At 37.7% G+C, this 18,391-nt stretch overlaps 1 protein-coding gene across 1 annotated transcript in view; it reads left to right on the top strand.

Annotated features, from left to right (window-relative positions):
• Positions 1 to 5,033: 5,033 nt before the first annotated feature.
• Positions 5,034 to 18,391, top strand: part of SIPA1L1 (signal induced proliferation associated 1 like 1) — a gene marked incomplete at both ends in the record, with an annotated part of 76,025 nt that continues 62,667 nt past the window's right edge. Inside the window, 3 exons of the mRNA XM_080617929.1 lie at positions 5,034 to 6,531; positions 15,447 to 15,577; positions 16,193 to 16,381. Of these exons, the coding sequence (XP_080474055.1) occupies positions 5,034 to 6,531; positions 15,447 to 15,577; positions 16,193 to 16,381 (1,818 nt within the window). The remainder of the gene's footprint in view (positions 6,532 to 15,446; positions 15,578 to 16,192; positions 16,382 to 18,391) is intronic.

Raw genomic sequence — 18,391 nt, 5'->3', positions numbered from 1 at the left:
TTCCCCCCTGCCCCTGGGATTTGATCTGTGTTATAATTCAGGTAAGAATTGTGACACAAATAGATAAGCTTTCATATTTAAAATATTTATCATTGTTCTCATTTTTTTTTTTCTGGTTTCGTAAGAGCTGCTTGTTTTGAGGTTTCATGGCAATGCCAGTTCTTTTCACTGTAAAAACTAACAAGGGCTACTGCTTGTAGTGTTTGTGTATTGCGCTGCGTTTCCTAAGTTGGCTAAATTTCAGTAAACCGTGTGGAATAGAGATGATTTAATTTATGCTTTTAAAAATTACAGGCTATAAAATGTTATTCTGAGCTCCTTATTCTACAGTTCTCAGTGTTTTAAAATACCCCTGGTGATATGTTGCTTTTACCATCCTGTATTATATATTTATAATAACCCTGTTTGGGGTGATGCAGGGAAGTAGTAGGGAGGTTTGGCAAAAGTGAGACTTTTCTAGGATGTAAAAACTGATTCCCTCATTCCCAAATTTTTATTTGTAAAATACCACTTCTTAATGAGGGCCAATGGTGAAGTATGAAGTCTTCCCTCTGGAACATTATGAATCATGAATAATTTGGTGCCCCCAAATCTATCTCTGTCAACATCAGAGTATTAGGATCGTTAGCATCCCTGATCCTACAATCTGAAGTCTCAGTATGTTCCCAGCAGATAACAGTAATTATTAAATCTCTTCAAGTAAGACTATTGTGGGTAATTGCTTTGCTTTGTAAGAGGAAAGAGCATGATCCCCCATAGACTACATCTAGGAAGAATTGTAACAGAAGGTCTATGAATTCATGTATCAGGCTTGATCTCCTTTTTTTCCATTTATCTGAACCAGTAGTTGTTGAATTGTCTTATTTGGCTACCTGAATCCAGTATAGAAACTGATTTAGTGTGCTGTAGTTGAGGGGATTTTTACTCTACTGAGCTGATCTGAATAAAACACTTCTTATTCAACTGCTTCTGTTTGCCTGTTTGTAATCCAAATTCCTGTGGATGAAATCTTGACTGGTAGGTCTTCATTTTCCTGGTGGCTGACTTCAGTTATAAGGAATAAGAAATCAAGATCTCTTGACTTACCAGCCTTTTTGGGAATGATGTACGACTGCAAAACTACCTTGGAATTCATCTACAAGGACCTTTGAAGTTTGATCAGAATGGTTCCTTGTCCTACAGCTGGAACTCCAATTTTGGAGGAGGAGCAGGGTGATGAAAGAGGTGTAAATAGAAAAGAATGTGAAAGAAGGCTTGTAGTACATTTTGAGTTGAGAATAGATGCAAAGTTCTCCAGTGTTGGTAAAAAGCAATGAGTAAACTTTGTCTCAAGGATTTGAGACCCATTCTGAACACATCCTTAGACTGCTTTGCTAGTTACTGCATGCAGTCTGATAAGCAGATCGTTGGCTTTCCAGGCTTGTTCTCTTAACTGGTTTTTAATTAATACAATTAGTACTAAATGATCATGTACCTCTTTTTGTAGTTTTTGCATATGGTTTTCATTTACAGCTTTTTAGATGTAACTGTTCATCTGAATATTTTGCTGGCGTCTTCACTAAGTTCACATGAATTTGAAGAATCATACAGGTTTTTTGGTTATTCTAGTTTGTCCTCACCGTGTTCTGTTCACATAGATATTAATAGCTTGACCTTGAATAATACTTTTTAAATAATGAAATAGTAACAAAATAGGAATTGATACTCTTCATAATTAATGGTCTTGTCTTTAGAAGTAGGTGCCATACCTATCTGCAGTTACAGCTAATTTGAATAGATTACATATTCCGTGTTAGTGATTCTGCTACTTAATATTTAACTTTCTGCAGGTTTTCCAGTTCATAATATCATCTGGTTATTGGTAACAGATGATGCTCATTTAAATCAAGTGTGATTCACCCTGTCTTTGCATCATATTTTGCAAGCAATGAATATGAGAAAATATCAAAGTACAGATTGCCATTACTGTTCCTTTTTCATTAAATTTGATGGCCAGTGTACCTAGGACATACGCCTTAGGAGTTTTTAATGTTGTCAAATGTAACGCTTTTATTTTATTTTGATTAGATCAGACCATTGGGTCTCACCAGTACAGAAGAGTCTAGGGAAAACACCATAGATGTCTAGGGAAAACATGATAGAAAACCCATAGAATGGGTAGTTACAGTCTCAAAAAAAATTTGACTTAAGTGATTTAATTCATATGAAGATAGACATGGATCAGGGTGGAGTTCAGTTCTTCAGGGTATAATATTAACTATTACCTTAATCATTTATTGCCTATATTCCAGCTGCTACAGCAGTTGCAGAAACCCGCAGAGCATGAAACAGCTGCTCCCCAGAGTGAGACGTCCCTAATGATGTGTCAGGAACACAGCGTTTCCCTTGGAAAAAGTACTGTGTGGTCGTGTAATTTACTGTACCATACATACAACAGGTCAAGAATAAGTTTCACAGACCACTTAATTATATTTTTTTCATAGCATTTTATGTATAGGGATATATGCATATATCCTTAATTATTTATGATTGTCGTCCCGGAGATTTTCAAAGGAAAATAATCTGGGGATGGGGAGAACTGGTGGTATTTGGACGCTTATATGGTCAACACCAAGCTTGGGAACTTGCAGAAGTGCTCTGTGAACTTCTACCCTTAAGTTAATGAGAAACTTGTACTAGGAGGTTATCTGTTTCTGTAAGTCCCAGCACTTGGGGATGGGGAGGAGATGTATACTTTGCTTTTGGAGATACTTATGATGGAAGGGGAATGGTGAGGGACAATAATGTTGGGTTTCATTGCAGGATATGAAAAGGAGCATGTGGTAGTGGACACTTGTACTTCAGCCTGTTTTGTGTTCCACCCTTAACTTCATTCTTCCTTCACTATCCCTTTTAGCCTGTTTTCCCTCTGCCCTAAATCCTTAACAGTTTTAATTCTGTTTTACTTCCATTCTGCCTATTAAAGCAGTCTTGTGTAGCCCTTTAGAAAGGGCTGTGCACTGTTGCTGTTTCATAGAGCATAAACTATATTTGCTGTGGCACAGTTGAAAAGCGTGGGCAGAACATCAGGTTATGTGGTGATGCACAGCAGTTGCGTTTTTAACTTCCTTGACCTGATTGTGCATGAAGTTGTTTCACCACCTTGATCAGTTCTCACTGGAGAGTGTCTGACATTTGTGTGTAGTTACAGCTGAAAATTCAGTGGTTTTGCAAGAGCTGCACAGATAGACTGCCTTTCTGAAGTGATTCTAATTGTATACATAGAAAAAAAACTATTTTCAGCAGCGACATGGTAGCAGAATTGCAGGGAAAGTAACTGTGCTTACGTTAATAGCTGTGCAAATACATTAATACCTTAGATCATTTGCACTGTTATGTGATGCAGTCAGCTTGCATTTTAAGTATTCTTATGTGTTTAGCTTTATATACATAGAAACTGTTTCAAAGAAGTGCTGTCTATGGCAAATAAAGTTAAAACATGTTGCTTTTGGATGCAGAAAGTGTCCTGCCTGGTTTGATATTTAATTAGTGTGGAGCAAAATGCTCCATAGTTTTGAGAAACGACCGCAGAAAGTACTGTTTCTGCCAGAAGCATTAGAAAGCCTTGATTAGTAGACAATACTGTATTGTCCATGTGGTACTGGTTCAGCAGCATCTCTCTACACACATTTAGCAAATATTTAAAGGCCACATTTTGTGTAATTGGTTCAGCCTTTGAAAATCATTAACTTCTTTGTGTTAAAGGATGTACACAGCAATGAAAGATTTTATCTTGACAGTCTCATGCTTTTGTCTTCTACCAGCAAGGATGTATTTGTGGATCATTCATTTTATCTCCTCAAAGGGTAGTGCACTAAATGCTTTGTAATCACTTCAGTACTGATGAGGTACGGGAAAGCATTCAATTTCCATGGCTTTGTAAAGATGAATTATAGAGGAGCTGTGGCAGACAATATTTTGTTAGCTAGGGAAGTAAATGGAACTTTTCTGATCAAGTTACTTGAAAGTATGTGTTTCTATTTAATTTGAGTCTTTTTATATGTTGTGAATTCTGGCAGAGGTAAGACATGCTTTCTGGACTATCCAGCTAATCTGCAAATAGGGCTGAGCAAAACACAGAATGAATGTTAATGACAGCCATTCTCTATTATCACTTTGTAATCTTTTTTTGTTAATTAGCTTCCTTCCTTTTATTTGTTAGCATATCATAGTTATTTACATTAATGTCAAAGTTGAATAGGCATTGTTAATACCAAATTGCAGCCAAGGATGTATGACTTGTGAATGGTAAGTTCTTTAAAGCATTTATAAACAAAATTTGGAGTCCTGATCTGACTCTTCTACAGTTTCTGCAGTAAATGTGTGTCCTTCAGCTGAGGAAATTAGCTCCCTACTTCTGCTTTGTGTATCTGTGCACTAACCCAACTAAAAAGTATCAGTAACCAGTTTATAAGGAAAAAACAATGAATGTATTTTGCTGTGGGATCCAAATGGAGAAGTATTTTTTCAGAAAGCAGACAAACAATATCTGGAAAACTCTTCATCACCATTTAACACAACTCTGTGTTTTTCAGATGACAATCAATGAGATCTAAAAGCATGTTTGTTAGAAATACTAATTCTGTGTAATAATTACATTGATAGCTTTAGTAACAAAAAAGTTTTGTATGAAATGATTAATGCTTTTATCTCCATTTTTCTGTGTTCTAGGCTTAAAAGAAGCATAAGCGATTGGATTACAACTCTGACAGTTTGCAGTGCAAGTGATGTTAGAACAGTTTGAATGTATTGGAACATGGCTACTTCTTAAAATGCAGAAATTAAAGGGAATTACTGCTTATCAAACCCTACTGAATATCTGAATTTTCTAGACATCCTGCATTTAACTGTGTCCTTAAATATCCATGATTAAGATCTCATGCAACCATTGCATATTGTGGAGTCTATTCTCCAGCAGAGAACTGTGCATTTAAAAAGCAGAAATGACTGTGTTTTCTCTTGGAACTTACTGAAGTTGAATATATTGAAAGATCATGACCAGCTTGAAGCGGTCCCAGACCGAAAGGGCTGTTGCCACTGGGGTATCAGTCGGGACAGATGGCACCTCAAAAGTCCACTCGGATGACTTTTATATGAGGCGCTTTAGGTCACAGAATGGCAGCTTAGGTTCTGCAGTCATGGCACCAGTTGGGCCTCCTCGCAGTGAAACTCCCCATCATGTTACCTCTACCCCTGGAGTCCCTAAAATGGGAGTCAGGGCAAGGATTGCTGATTGGCCCCCGAGGAAGGAGAATATCAAGGAACCAACCAGATCTAGTCAAGATATTGATGCATCAAGTTGCCTTGACAGTATGTCTTCTAAAAGCAGTCCTGGGAGTCAGGGAAGCTCTGTTAACCTGAATGCTAGTGATTCTGTCATGTTAAAGAGCATCCAGAGCACACTGAAAACCAAGACCAGACAATCTGAGAATCTAGACTCCAGGTTTCTTACGCCTGATGGCTATCCCAGTTCCCCGAGGAAAGCTCTTCGCAGAATAAGACAGCGCAGCAATAGCGACATTACCATAAGTGAGCTTGATGTGGATAGTTTTGATGAATGTATTTCACCCACTTTTAAATCTGGACCATCTCTGCACAGGGAGTATGGCAGCACATCTTCCATAGATAAGCAGGGAACTTCAGGGGAAAGTTTCTTTGACTTACTGAAGGGCTATAAAGATGAAAAGTCTGATCAGAGAAGCCCAGCCACAAGTAAACTCAGTGAACTCCTGATTGCCAGTGGAAGCAAGGGCTCAGGGTTCTCTCTAGATGTGATAGATGGACCTATTACTCAAAGGGAAAACCTGCGACTCTTTAAGGAAAGGGAGAAGCCACTCAAAAGACGCTCAAAATCAGAGACAGGAGATTCGTCCATTTTTCGTAAGCTGCGCAATGCCAAAGGTGAAGGGGAGCTTGGGAAGTCTTCAGATCTTGAAGATAACAGGTCAGAAGATAGCGTCAAGCCTTGGACTTGTCCAAAGTGTTTTGCTCATTATGATGTACAGAGTATTTTATTTGATTTAAATGAAGCTGCAATCAACAGGCATAATGTCATAAAAAGAAGGAACACAACCACAGGTGCATCTGCTGCTGCGGTAGCATCACTTGTCTCTGGACCCTTGTCCCACTCTGCAAGTTTCAATTCTCCAATGGGCAGCACTGAAGACCTGAATTCAAAAGGAAGTCTCAATATGGACCAGGGGGATGATAAAAGCAATGAGCTGGTGATGAGTTGTCCTTATTTTCGTAATGAGATTGGTGGGGAAGGGGAGAGGAAGATCAGCCTTTCCAAATCTAATTCAGGTTCCTTCAGTGGATGTGAAAGTGCCTCATTTGAGTCGACTCTGAGTTCTCATTGCACGAATGCTGGGGTAGCAGTTCTGGAAGTTCCCAAGGAGAATCTGATCTTACATCTAGACAGGGTGAAAAGATACATCGTTGAACATGTTGACCTTGGTGCATACTATTACCGAAAATTCTTTTATCAGAAAGGTAGGTAAATTTTATTTATCCTTGTGTTTTATTCATGAAGATTAAAAAAGAAAATAAATTCCTAAAATATGAGAACTTTCTTCCCACCACGTGAAGACTTGATGTACTGAGACTTTCATGGCCACTTGCGAAGTTAGCATTTACAATAATCTTTGGACATTTTAATATTTTAATCATCCATTTCAAAATGTGTGTATATTTATTTTAAGTCAATAATATAAAGATAAAAATCTGTTTTCCTCACTATTTTCATTATAGCCATTGTTCTAGACAGAAAACTCTAATTTATCATATTTGGTAGAAAGAAATTCTCTCTCTCTGTATACACACGTGTGTTTTGCAGTGGCAATAATGTGTCTGAAAAAGCAGTACAGTTCTCTTATCATTTCCATTGGAGGAGGTGTGCAGGAAAAAAAACTGATCAAAGCTTTTTGACCTACAGAAACAAGGAAAGCCCAAATATTACCCAGATATCCCCCCTCACCAAAATGATGCTGGCACCATGAGATGCAGATCTTACTGCCTATTCTTCCTGATTCTGAAAATGATCAAAAAGAAGTGCAGAATAAAGCCTTTTAAAGTTTGAGAGTTCTGTCTGCAGGACTGTGTGCTTTCCTATGGTGTCTCCTGATGGATAAAATTAGTCTAATGACTAACCTGAAGAGTGCTTGTTCCTTAGCTACCAATTACCAGGTTTGGGGTTCATCTCTTTAGTGAAAGCAGCTCAGAAGAGCTTGTTTCCTGCAGATTAAAGCAACAAGGATGTCTGGTTATAATAAGTGGATGGTCAGTTTAAAAAAATCTTCAGTTTGTTAACTCTTAGAGCTAATTGTCTCATCCACCGTTTTGCCCTTTCTCCAAAGTATGTCCATCTTTTGCCTCTTCTTCCCTTCATGGTACCTTGATTTGGTGGCTCTTGTCACACTTCCCATAGTCTCCTCTTTCTGCAGTCTTTCTGTGGCTGAGAGGTAGCCTTTGCTGCGTGGTTTTTGAGTGCTAATCTGCATTCTTTGGAGACAGAGGAGTGAGGAAAAATGCTGGTTTCCTGAGAACAGCTAATCCATATGTGGAATGTAAGATGAGGTGTTTGGGAAGAGCTGGAGATTAGAGAGCTTTGCCTGTGATTACCTTCCTATCTGTTTCCCTTCAGAACAGTTTGATTCTTTACCACTCTGGTGAGTTTTGCAATCAGCAACTAAAGGTGCAGTTTCATGTTACAGCTGACCTGATTTAACAGCATTTCAGCACAAAAGGGGAAGACTATTCCATCCCCTTTCCTTGTGCAAATTCTCTTGTTTTCTGAAAACTTGGTATGCCCATTCAGTTATTAACCAAGTAGAAATCTTTCCATCACAGTAAATTTGTTGTCTATTGCTGGGTTATTTCTCTTTAGTTTTAGTGAGTCAAATCAACTTTCCTTGCAGTCAGAGAAGTCAGAGAAGTGCATTTACCTAGTGCCTGGTAAAAAGTGTGAGTGAACAGTGGAAGAAAGGGGTGGGATTTTAGCCCTTAAGCAACAGCAATGTATTAGTTTGGTTTTCCTTAAGGGAAATCACACCCTCATGCTACTACAATGCCAGTCACCATTTTATCTCCATTTTTTTCTAGTTGCAATTAAGATGAATTAGATAAAACTGACATAACCGAATCCTAAGGGTATTGGTGAGGGGCAGTCGGGTATAAAAATGTCAGTATATGTATGGAGTAGATTTGGTTGAGAGAGAAAGCTGTGATTTTTCTTTCCCTCCCTAATCCAGCCCTAAAACTGTATTTCAGATTCACTGTGCTCATATTCAGTCCAGCAGGCACAAGCCAGGGGCATAGTTTCTACCAGAGATTTTTCTGTCTGAAAAGCAGTGTACTTCAGAAGCCTCATCAGATATGCCCAAACCCTGCAGTTCTACAAGAACCAAACACATTTTATTGACCACCCAGTGTACCATCTTTCCCCAAGCAAACTTCAGACTAATCTGAAACAGATGGTGTAGTGATAAAACTTGAAACAGCATAATAGGAAAGAAAAAAAATATCAAGGAAGTCAGTTGTAATTCAAAGTTTTTATAGCATGAAGCAAGTAATGATGCAGAAACTTGCTAGTTTGAAGAGGAGGTTGGATCTTGATGATATGAATGGAATATTCAGTGACAAAAGACAGGTTTCAGTGGTGCTAGTCAAGTCAGCAGGCCTTGGGTAGTTTTGGAGTCTTAATACGAAGCAAAGGATTCTGATTCAGCAATGATAACTTTTAAACATCTCAAGCCAGAAAAATGTCACAGAATTGGAGAACTACTGAAGCACTCCTAGAGCTTGAAAAGAATAAAAAGTGATGACCCAGAGAACTGTAATCCTTTAGATTTTCATTCCAACTTGAAATAACCAAGGTGGTAATTTGGGACTATATCAACAAAGAACTGTTAGTTAAAACTCATTAATGATGTCAGTAAGCGTGATTCAATGAAAAGTAGGTGTTGTCACAAAAAATCTCTGCCCTGTTAGTCTTTTGTGTCATAAAAAAATCCATGGCATTGATATAATCCATTTTAATTTCTCCAAGGTAATTTGGTGAGATGCTGATGGTGACTTGACTGAAATCTTTAACTATATGGATGTAGTAACTTCTTCTTCACTGGTATTGTTATGTGGATAATGGCTGCATCTCGAACTTTAGCAGTGTATGGGGGAACTGGAGTATTACTGACATGGTCCAACTTAATTGGAATATCTCTAGTGTAAAATATTTGCTTGTGACATTTATGGATGAGTCTCATAGGTTCATCGATGCATGCAAGTGGATGAACCACTGTAAAGGAAATACGAAGGTGAAATCAACATATTAGTTGACCCTTTGCAGAGCAGTGGTAAAACTATTGATAAATAATGTTCTGGCCTGGTGTCCAGACTTCTAAATGTGAAAATACTGGTAGAGACAGTTTAGTAGAGGTTAGAAAAATGGTACAGATATTGGGAAAAGAACATCATAATGTTAATTCCCAAGGCTGGTTTCAGCTCCTCTACTTTGAGCTAATGGTGCAGACTGCCTATGTACTCAGAGAGAAATAAACCTTGCAGGCCGATGCACCTTACTTTCCTCAGTTCACTGTGGGGGGTTCATACGCAACTAACTCAAATGGAGACGCTAATACTTACAGGAGATGAATGCTACTTTTATATTGCAAAAGGTGTATTTGCAAGGTGGCTGTTTAAAGGTGTATTTCAAAAGGTATATTTGATAGGGGGACTTGAAATTGGAATGTTTAAGACTTTTATAAGCACATAAACTTATGATATGTGGTAATACTAGTGCTAAAAAAAAAAAAAAAAAAAAAAAAAAAAAATGGGGAAGCCAGCACAAGAACAAATCTGTGAAAGCTGCAGAGATTTGACCTTGAAATAAGATTAAGCTTTGACCAAAAAAGACAACTAGGCATGGGAGGAACTTCCTAAAGGAAGATGTTTGTTGTTTGAATTTTACATGACAGTAAAGGGAGGGAACAGAAGATTTAATGAAGCTACCTGTCAGTTGTTTTGGGCCTTTCTGGACTATTTTACCTTTTAGAGCATTCTGAATTTTTTTTTTGTCCTATGACTAAGGTGAGTGTGAAACCTTGCAACTCATCTTCTAAGAAGATGCACCTTAAGAGAGTTGATGAACTGCAGTTTGAGACAGTGTATTTTTTGATAGAAAGGAGGAACCTTTCATACCTTCTTATGGAAATATAAAAAAGAAGTACCTTTTTGTGTGAGAAAGTGAGATTCTTACTTAAATACGTAACTTTCTACACCTCACATTTCATACTATTGACTGCAGTGCTTCAGTTTATTTAAAACAATAAAGAGAAAGAAAAGCAAAATCCTTGAACTTGCTGTTTCTCAACATAAAATTATGGTTCCCAGAGAAGAAAGGAGTTATCTTGAGCCAACCCAAAACTTCTAGTCCTATCTTCTGGCAAAGTCCAACAACAGATACTGGAGGAAGGAGTAGTAGGAATAGGTAGAGGCATAGCAATATTTTCCAGGCAAACTTAACCAGCCATCTGGAGGTGTGTAGATAATGGACTACTTAACCTGGTGATAGTGTTACTTGTATTTAGTAGTCTTTGGACTTTTCCTATGGGCATTTATCCAGTCATCTGTTACTCCAAGTAAATTTTCAGCATTCAGAGTACTCCTGCAGCAGCAAGGAGTTCTGCAGCTTGACTACATAAAGAGCCAGTTTTTACTGTCTTAGTCTCTTGGCTTCCAGAATGAAAACTAGGGTCATCATATCAACCGTCTCACTGCTAGGTGTGAAAGTTTGGTTTTCTCCCCTTTCCTTGCTGTTTGTTATTTTTAAAGCCTCAACCATATTATTCCCCCCAATTATGTTTTGTTGCCCTTCTCTGAACCTTTTCCAATTGCGAACAGGGCATAGTATTCAAGACACAGGCAAACCGCAGACTTACATAGTACTCTAATGTTTTGTTTTCTACTTAAAAATTCTGAATGTCTGGCCATAACTTATAACCAAGATTTCAATTCCTTTCCTATACATGGGTAAAAGATTTGTGTGTGTATTCTGGATGAAGCTGTCTAAATGTACATTTAGGCAACAGGTTAATCTCTTTCCGACTCTAACTATTCTATGATTCTATGATACAGTATTTTTCAAGGAGAGCCATGCTTATTAGCCTGTCTGTAGCTTGATCATAGAATCATAGAATAGTTAGGGTTGGAAAGGACCTTAAGATCATCCGGTTCCAACCCCCCTGCCATGGGCAGGGACACCTCATACTAGACCATGTCACCCAAGGCTCTGCCCAGCCTGGTGTTGAACATTGCCAGGGGTGAAGCATTTACCACTTCTTTGGGCAGCCTGTGCCAGTGCCTCATCACCCTCACAGTAAAGAACTTCTTCCTTATATCATCCTTATATCAGCTTAACCGCTGCTTAGAAGAGAGAGCACATCACTCCTAAGGAGCTGTCTGTTCTCTCTGTCCCCCCAGTAGTTTCTGGGAATTACAGTTGTCATGGGAAGAACCAAGAGCATCCATTTAGATGCAGTAATCATCAGGCAGTAGTTGCTGACATTGTTACTATTTAGGATAAGTTTGAGTTACTGGCTTACAATGAAAGACTTGACTGAGAAGTAAATGGTTTCCTGAAGTGGTTTTAGAATGAATGAGCTGTTGGTCAGCTTTCCTTTAACTGCTGGCAGCCAATAAAAAAACCCCTTTCTCTCTAATGCTTTAAATTGCTGCATATTCTATCCCCAAATCTGTAGCTTTAAGATGTGTGGCTAGACTTACAGAAATTTACAGTTAACAGTCTGGCCATGAGCAACAGTCTGAAGACATTGTAGGACTGATGTCTAATAATGCTGCCCTCTTGTTTCCAGAGAACAGTTGGGAAGAATTTTCCAGTACTGTAAATGCTGTGGTAGGGTAAGAGCAAAATGATTGATGCTGAATTTCATTCTGAAGCAGAACAATTCAGACTTTCACTTCCAGTCTTATTACACAAAATACATCAATTGAGCATGATATCCAAAGGTAAATATGATAAAAGCACAGAAGCAGCTCCTCACTCAAAATCAAGTGCTTTTATTTGGATTCCCTTTGCAAAGGAAACTCGTAAATATCTGCCAGGAAAATGAGTATTTACACTTAGGTTTTTCCACTGCAAGTGTCTTTTGAATTATATGATAATATTTAACTATTTTATAAAGTATATATAGTCTCTTATAATGACTAGGTATCAGCAATTAATTACTTTTTGGCATGGATTTATACTTTAGTTTATGGCTGTTGCTAGTGGTTTCCTGAATGTCTTTTAATTAAATAATTTTCAATGGTAGTTTAAATGAAATAATGTCAAGCTTGAGAAGTGTTGATTTCAATGAAGTTCTGTGTAGGGTGGAAGAAAAAGCTGTCTTCTGTGCTATTCATGTTTGGCATAAAATTCTAGAAGTATAGTTGTACAGTAGCCCTGGCTTTTACAATGAAACTCCTAATTAACTACCTTTGGGTTGAATAGTAAGCTTTGTGCCCTTAGATTCTGCTACTGCCTTTCCTGCTACAGGAAAGAGAAAAATGTTTGGATGCAAGGAAATCCAGGGTGTAGAGGTAAATAAGGTGGAGATAGAAGAACTTCTGTACCTCAGGGAAATGTAGTCAGACATGGGGCAGTATACACTGTAGCTTGCAGAATGATTACCGAAGTGGGATAGATGAGGACAAAGAGAATACACACGAAGCTAAAGAATGAAAGTGTAAGTAGTAAATATGAATAGAGGAGAGGGTAGTGTGGATAGAAGACGGGGGGGTGCATAGGAGAGCAAGGACAGCTGCCTGGTGTGGAACAAAAGGAAAGATGATAAAAGACATTTCCGATTAGCAGAGAAGTGTCAAATTCCACACCTGTTTGTGCATTTTTCCAAATAAATAGGAGCTAGACAAAAAGCTTAATCAAACGATAGAGAATTGTGTGTGTATTTTCATGCGGCTTCAAACGTTCCTCTTACCAGCCTTCCTAAATGTGTTTTACAAGATGTAGGATAATTTCTCCTGAGAAGACTCGGGATTTCAGGCTACATTGGTTAAAAGATACACAAATTTTATCATCTGTGCAGCTGTCAGTACAGAAAGCTACTGTAATTTTTGGACCTTTCCAGTATGTATTGCCAACATACCTTTTTTCTTTAACATTTTCTATTACATAAGCAAAGGTATGCATGTTTTTAAGTCACTTAGCTGTTTAGTGTGGGGATGGCCAAGCTATCTCAGGTTTTGGAAGCTGCAACATGCTGACAGAAAATTGATGTTATATTCTCAATGACTGTGCTTCTGCACTGACCATAAATTGCCATAAATGTTACTTGATAGAGGCAGAATTAAAACTAGGGTGCTAATAAGGTGGTTTGGTTTTTTAAACAACAGAAGATCTCTGTGACATTTACAGGTCTCGTATCAGTGTAGTATAAAGATCTAATTAGGCTTATATGGATGGTCTAATTTATTCATAATTTCCCCACTCATGACTAATTCAGTCACCCAAAACTTATGCCAATATTTACAGGATAATTCCACAAGATATTAAAAGAATTTTGAATCTTCGTTACCTCTTCATAGAGTCTTGGCTTTTGATGACTTGCAGCAGAATTTGATAGAAAGCAAGATTCATAATGCTGTGAGCGTGTTTCTTTTATGCCTTGCATGCTCTGAAATCTTAAATTGAAAGCATTGAGGAAAGGGTAATGAAATACCAGATACTGGGGAATAGAATAGGTCCTCCAAGTGCTTAAAAGGGTTGGACAGCTGTGTTAAGAGGTGTAATTCTGGGGCACAAGTAAGTTCGCAAGGAGAGGGCACCTACTTGAAAGGCATTTAATGTGTTGGAGGAAAGTATAGTAAGAACTATAGTGGTAAGTATAATTTAAAAAGGTAAATAGAATAAAAAATGAGGCATTCAAATGTTTACCACCACAAGTGGTTCATTCATTGGAGAAGTGACTGCCTTTCACTTTGGATAGAGTGTGTTTCAAGATCTGGTTTTGGTATCTTTAAAGATTCATTTCTTATTGGTGATACCAAAACATTTTGCATTTTATCTCTATAGTACAGCAGTTCATATTAAACTGCTCTTATGCTGGTGGTTTTAAGGTAACAAGTAATCTGTATCTAGTAGTTCAGGAAGGATGGGTACATTTCCTTTCAGGACAGTTGTTTGGGTTTTTTCTCCACTGAATTTCACATTTCTTTGAATTGTTGAATTTTCAGATAGCTCTGTCTATTTTTGCACATGAATAAATTCATTCATACATGCAGATATGCAGCATATGGGACATGATGACATAGGACTTGTTTTTCTTGTACAATGCTTGACTTCTATTTTTGTCTGTTTCTCTTAAATTTTCTATTCAGGTATTGTATGTTTAAATTCAGTTGTCATTTGAGATAGGAACAGCTTTATATGTTGATGCCTTCATGGTGGTGTACCTCTGTAATGAGTCAAGATAGTCATTATGCTCAGCAGGCTCAATAGAAGAGCCTTCAACACCAATCTCTTAAAGTCTTGAGCTCTAATTTTTGTAAATGCATTTTTCTGATATTTTTAATGTAAAGCTGGGCTTTAACATGTATCTCAGTATATCTCACGTAATCCGCTGCTCAGCTGCTGAACAATTTCTCCAACTCTGTATTCTTTCTGCCACTATCCCAACGAGGCTACTTTTAGACTTAACTCTTAGCACTTTAAATTTAACACCTGGAGTTTTTCAGCATTTCCCTTTTAAATATTTCTGCGAGTCACTTTGTTTCTCACACTTTATTCTATGGTCCTATGGTACTGTGCTTTGTTTTTTTTAATTTTTTTTTTTACTATAAACAAGTCTTTAACTTCTTTTTCAGCTTCATCACTTTTCCCTCTTTTATAATTAACTTGTTTGGCTGGTTTTTGCTTTTTCCATACAAAAATAAGTAAGTTGCATCCTTTGCAAGTACAATTGTTTGCTGCTCCTATTTTAACATAGAGTGGTGAGCTTCCCACTTTGCATTTGGCTGCCTTTTTTTTTTTATTTTTAAGGGGGGGTGAGATTGTTTGCACTTTAGTTCAATGTGAATGAAACTGTTTTCAATATAGGAGCCAATGTTAGAAGAGTGTCCTGGTTTAAGTCTGTTTAAGCAGAGATGCAATGTTGAATTTCAGCTTTTTTTGTATGAATAGAGTTTATTAGAGAACTGAAGCACGAGAATAAAGTCCTTGTACCACTGAAGACATACTCTTATTGACTCTATTAGAGCTGGCAATTTTATTTCCAATGTAACAACTAAGCATGAAAATATAGTTGAAATGTAAGAAAAACCATGGAGTTTTATATCTATTATTTCTATTATTTCTTTTTTCTTTTTTTCTTTTTTTTTTTTTTTTTCAATGCAAGAACACTGGAACTATTTTGGGGCAGATGAGAACCTGGGTCCAGTAGCTGTGAGTATAAGAAGAGAGAAGCCAGATGAAATCAAAGAAAATGGACCTCAGTACAATTACCGGATCATATTCAGAACCAGTGAGGTAAGCAGTTCAGAAATGATAAGAAAAGAACCTGGAAGTAAGTAGGCAAAACCAGGGGGTATGAGTGGGGCTTGTGTGCTTTTCAGCACTGATAAGAGAATTTTCTCCTCTACATACATATAATCCAGAAATCTGACAAAGTTATGCCACTTGTTTATATTACACAGACTACAAGTAAGTGTATCAGTGAGTGAGTTACTCTGTAACATCCAGTACAGAGGTAACCATGAAGGTTGGTTTGGGTAAAGCTTGAGAAATTTACAGGAGCTGTATTAGCTAGAAGCAAGCACTTTTATATGTCACATTGGGTAGACCTGAGAAGTGTAGTTTTGTGCTTTAAACTGCTATGCTAGGAAGACTACTAATAATCTTTTCCAAGCATTAGTTCCGTGTAAAACTTAAAACTGTCGAATCATTTGAAATACCCTGACTAATGTTAGCTATCAAGAGTTGGTGACATTTTGTGTATCAGTGTCTGTTTCACGCAACATAAGTTACTTAATGTCCTCAGTCTGCTGAGAATTGGAGAGTGTGTTTTGCTCCACTGCTGTTGCTAATCAACCTTTTCTCAGTGCATAATTAAATATATAAGCTATTTTTGGTTCGTACGTTTAGCTTATGACATTAAGAGGCTCTGTGCTGGAAGATGCTATCCCTTCAACTGCAAAGCATTGCACAGCCAGGGGACTTCCCCTAAAAGAAGTGCTGGAGTATGTGGTTCCTGAGCTGAATATCCATTGCCTAAGGCTGGCCTTCAACACTCCGAAAGTCACAGAACAGCTTATGAAGCTGGATGAACAAGGGGTAAGTGCAGAGTTATAGAATGAGACAGATTGTCTTCAGTTGTCAGATTACAGCCATGAACTGCAGAATTACCTTTTAGCTTTAAGTGATTAGAGTCAGCCTATTAAAATGCCTCATTTAAACTAAAGCCTGGCATCTCTAGGGAGAATTATGTTGCATGTCTTCCCCCAAGTTTAGCAGACTATTTGGTGTGTATGAAACCAAGCTCGTTGCTCTAAGTAGTCTGAAGTTTTAGATTAATGTTATGGCAATTGTCCATTTTTATTTACTTTAGAAGAGACTGATTGATTAATTTTCAAAAACTGGGAGGGGGAAATTTTGTTCTGGTTTTCTTATAGCTGCTATCATGAGAATAGAAGTCTCCCATGTTGCTAAATGTCTTGTACTGTTGTATTGGCATAGCCATTACCAGGGTGCTTCCTGTCTCCTTTTTCCTTTTTTTTTCTCTTTTTTTTTTTTTTTTTTTTTTTTTTTTTTTTGTTTGGTTTGGTTTTGCTTTTGGTTTGGTTGTTCGGGTTTTTTTTCCCTTCCCTTGGAACAAACTACATGGCAAAATACTCTAATCCCCTTCTTCCTACAAGTGGTTTTTGATTAGGTGATAGTCCTCTGGTCTCTTGAAGATGGAACCAAGGCTCATGAACTGTATAGCCTAGACTAAGCAAAATGAAACTCCTTGAGTCAAGTGAATTTTATTATTAAGAACTTCGACAGTGACATTTAACAGCTCTGAGTACGAAGACTCTCTTTTTCCTTGTCCTTTTTGCTTCTCATGATTAGCTTGTTCTGCACAAAATTAACATCTACGTTATTTCTTCTTGCTGTCAGTCTAACACTGCCATCAAAAATTTGAAAAATGTCTAATTATGTGCCCCACAAGGGAGAGAATACAGCTATTCTAAACAAGTTTCTAAGTGACTATCATAAAGACTTTGACAGCCTCCTTGTGGTTTGCTTATCAATATGGACAAGATAAAGAATCCCTGGATAGATACCTACCTGAAGCAAAACTTGGGCAAAACACTTTCTCCTCTAGTTAGTTTCAGAACCTCATTTATTTCACTAGGATCATGATGCAAGAAAATGAAGAAATGAGTAGCTGTGGTTACTGCAGGATATCCAGACTAACAAAGGATTGGTTATGTGTGGTCAGCCCATGGTAGGTGCAGCCCAGTGTTGTGACTGACTGTGACCAACTGTGGGTCTCTGGCTAAGGAAACAAGAACAGGATGAGCATGAGTGATACTCTCCTAGCTGCTGATATAGCTTGTAGGCTTTTATAGGGCTCTACACCTCTGCTTTACCAGTTTGATGACTCCTAGTTTTGTTAGTCATTCTCGCATAGAAGTTGTTCTGTACTTTTGACAATGTTTTTGTCTCTCTGGAATTCTTCCAGTTTTCCTCCTCCTCTTCTCCCACAGCTGTTTCAAGACGGTAGTTTTGAAAACAGGGAAAAATTTGGTTTAGTATGCTTTATCTCCTCCTTCTCTAATAATCACTGATACTTTATTTGCTTTATGGCTACTACTGAACATTGAAAGCGTGTATCATGAACACCTACGGTCCTGTTCCTTATGGGTGCAAGTGAGAGCTCATTGCTGCGAGTACAAATTTGTGTGTTTTTGTACCACGAGTCACTTGAAGCTTTACTTGCACGGAGGCTCATCTACTGTTCTTTTGCCCAGTTATGGACTGTTGTCCATAAGTTCCTTTGGTATTTCTCATAGCCAGGCTTCAATTCCGATACTGTAGAGGATTAACAACTCAGTAATGTTAGCAAATTTAATTACCTTATTATTCATCACCTCTATCAGATTGCTGAAGTGTGTGTTGAATACTGTATGTCCGAGTTCAGATCCCTGCCTTACTGCACTGAATGTTTTCTTCAGCTCCTTTTTGTCTTTTAGCCAGTTACATATCTAGGGGAGTTCTTTTTTCTGTACCCTAGCTATTTAGGGTTTTTAAGACTTTATGAAGAAAAAGCTTTGTTAGATGTCTCTTAAAAATTAAAGT

Source organism: Psittacula echo, assembly GCF_963264785.1.
Source record: "Psittacula echo genome assembly, chromosome: 5".
Lineage (NCBI taxonomy): Eukaryota > Metazoa > Chordata > Aves > Psittaciformes > Psittacidae > Psittacula > Psittacula echo.
This window is presented reverse-complemented; position numbering and strand designations above follow the sequence as displayed.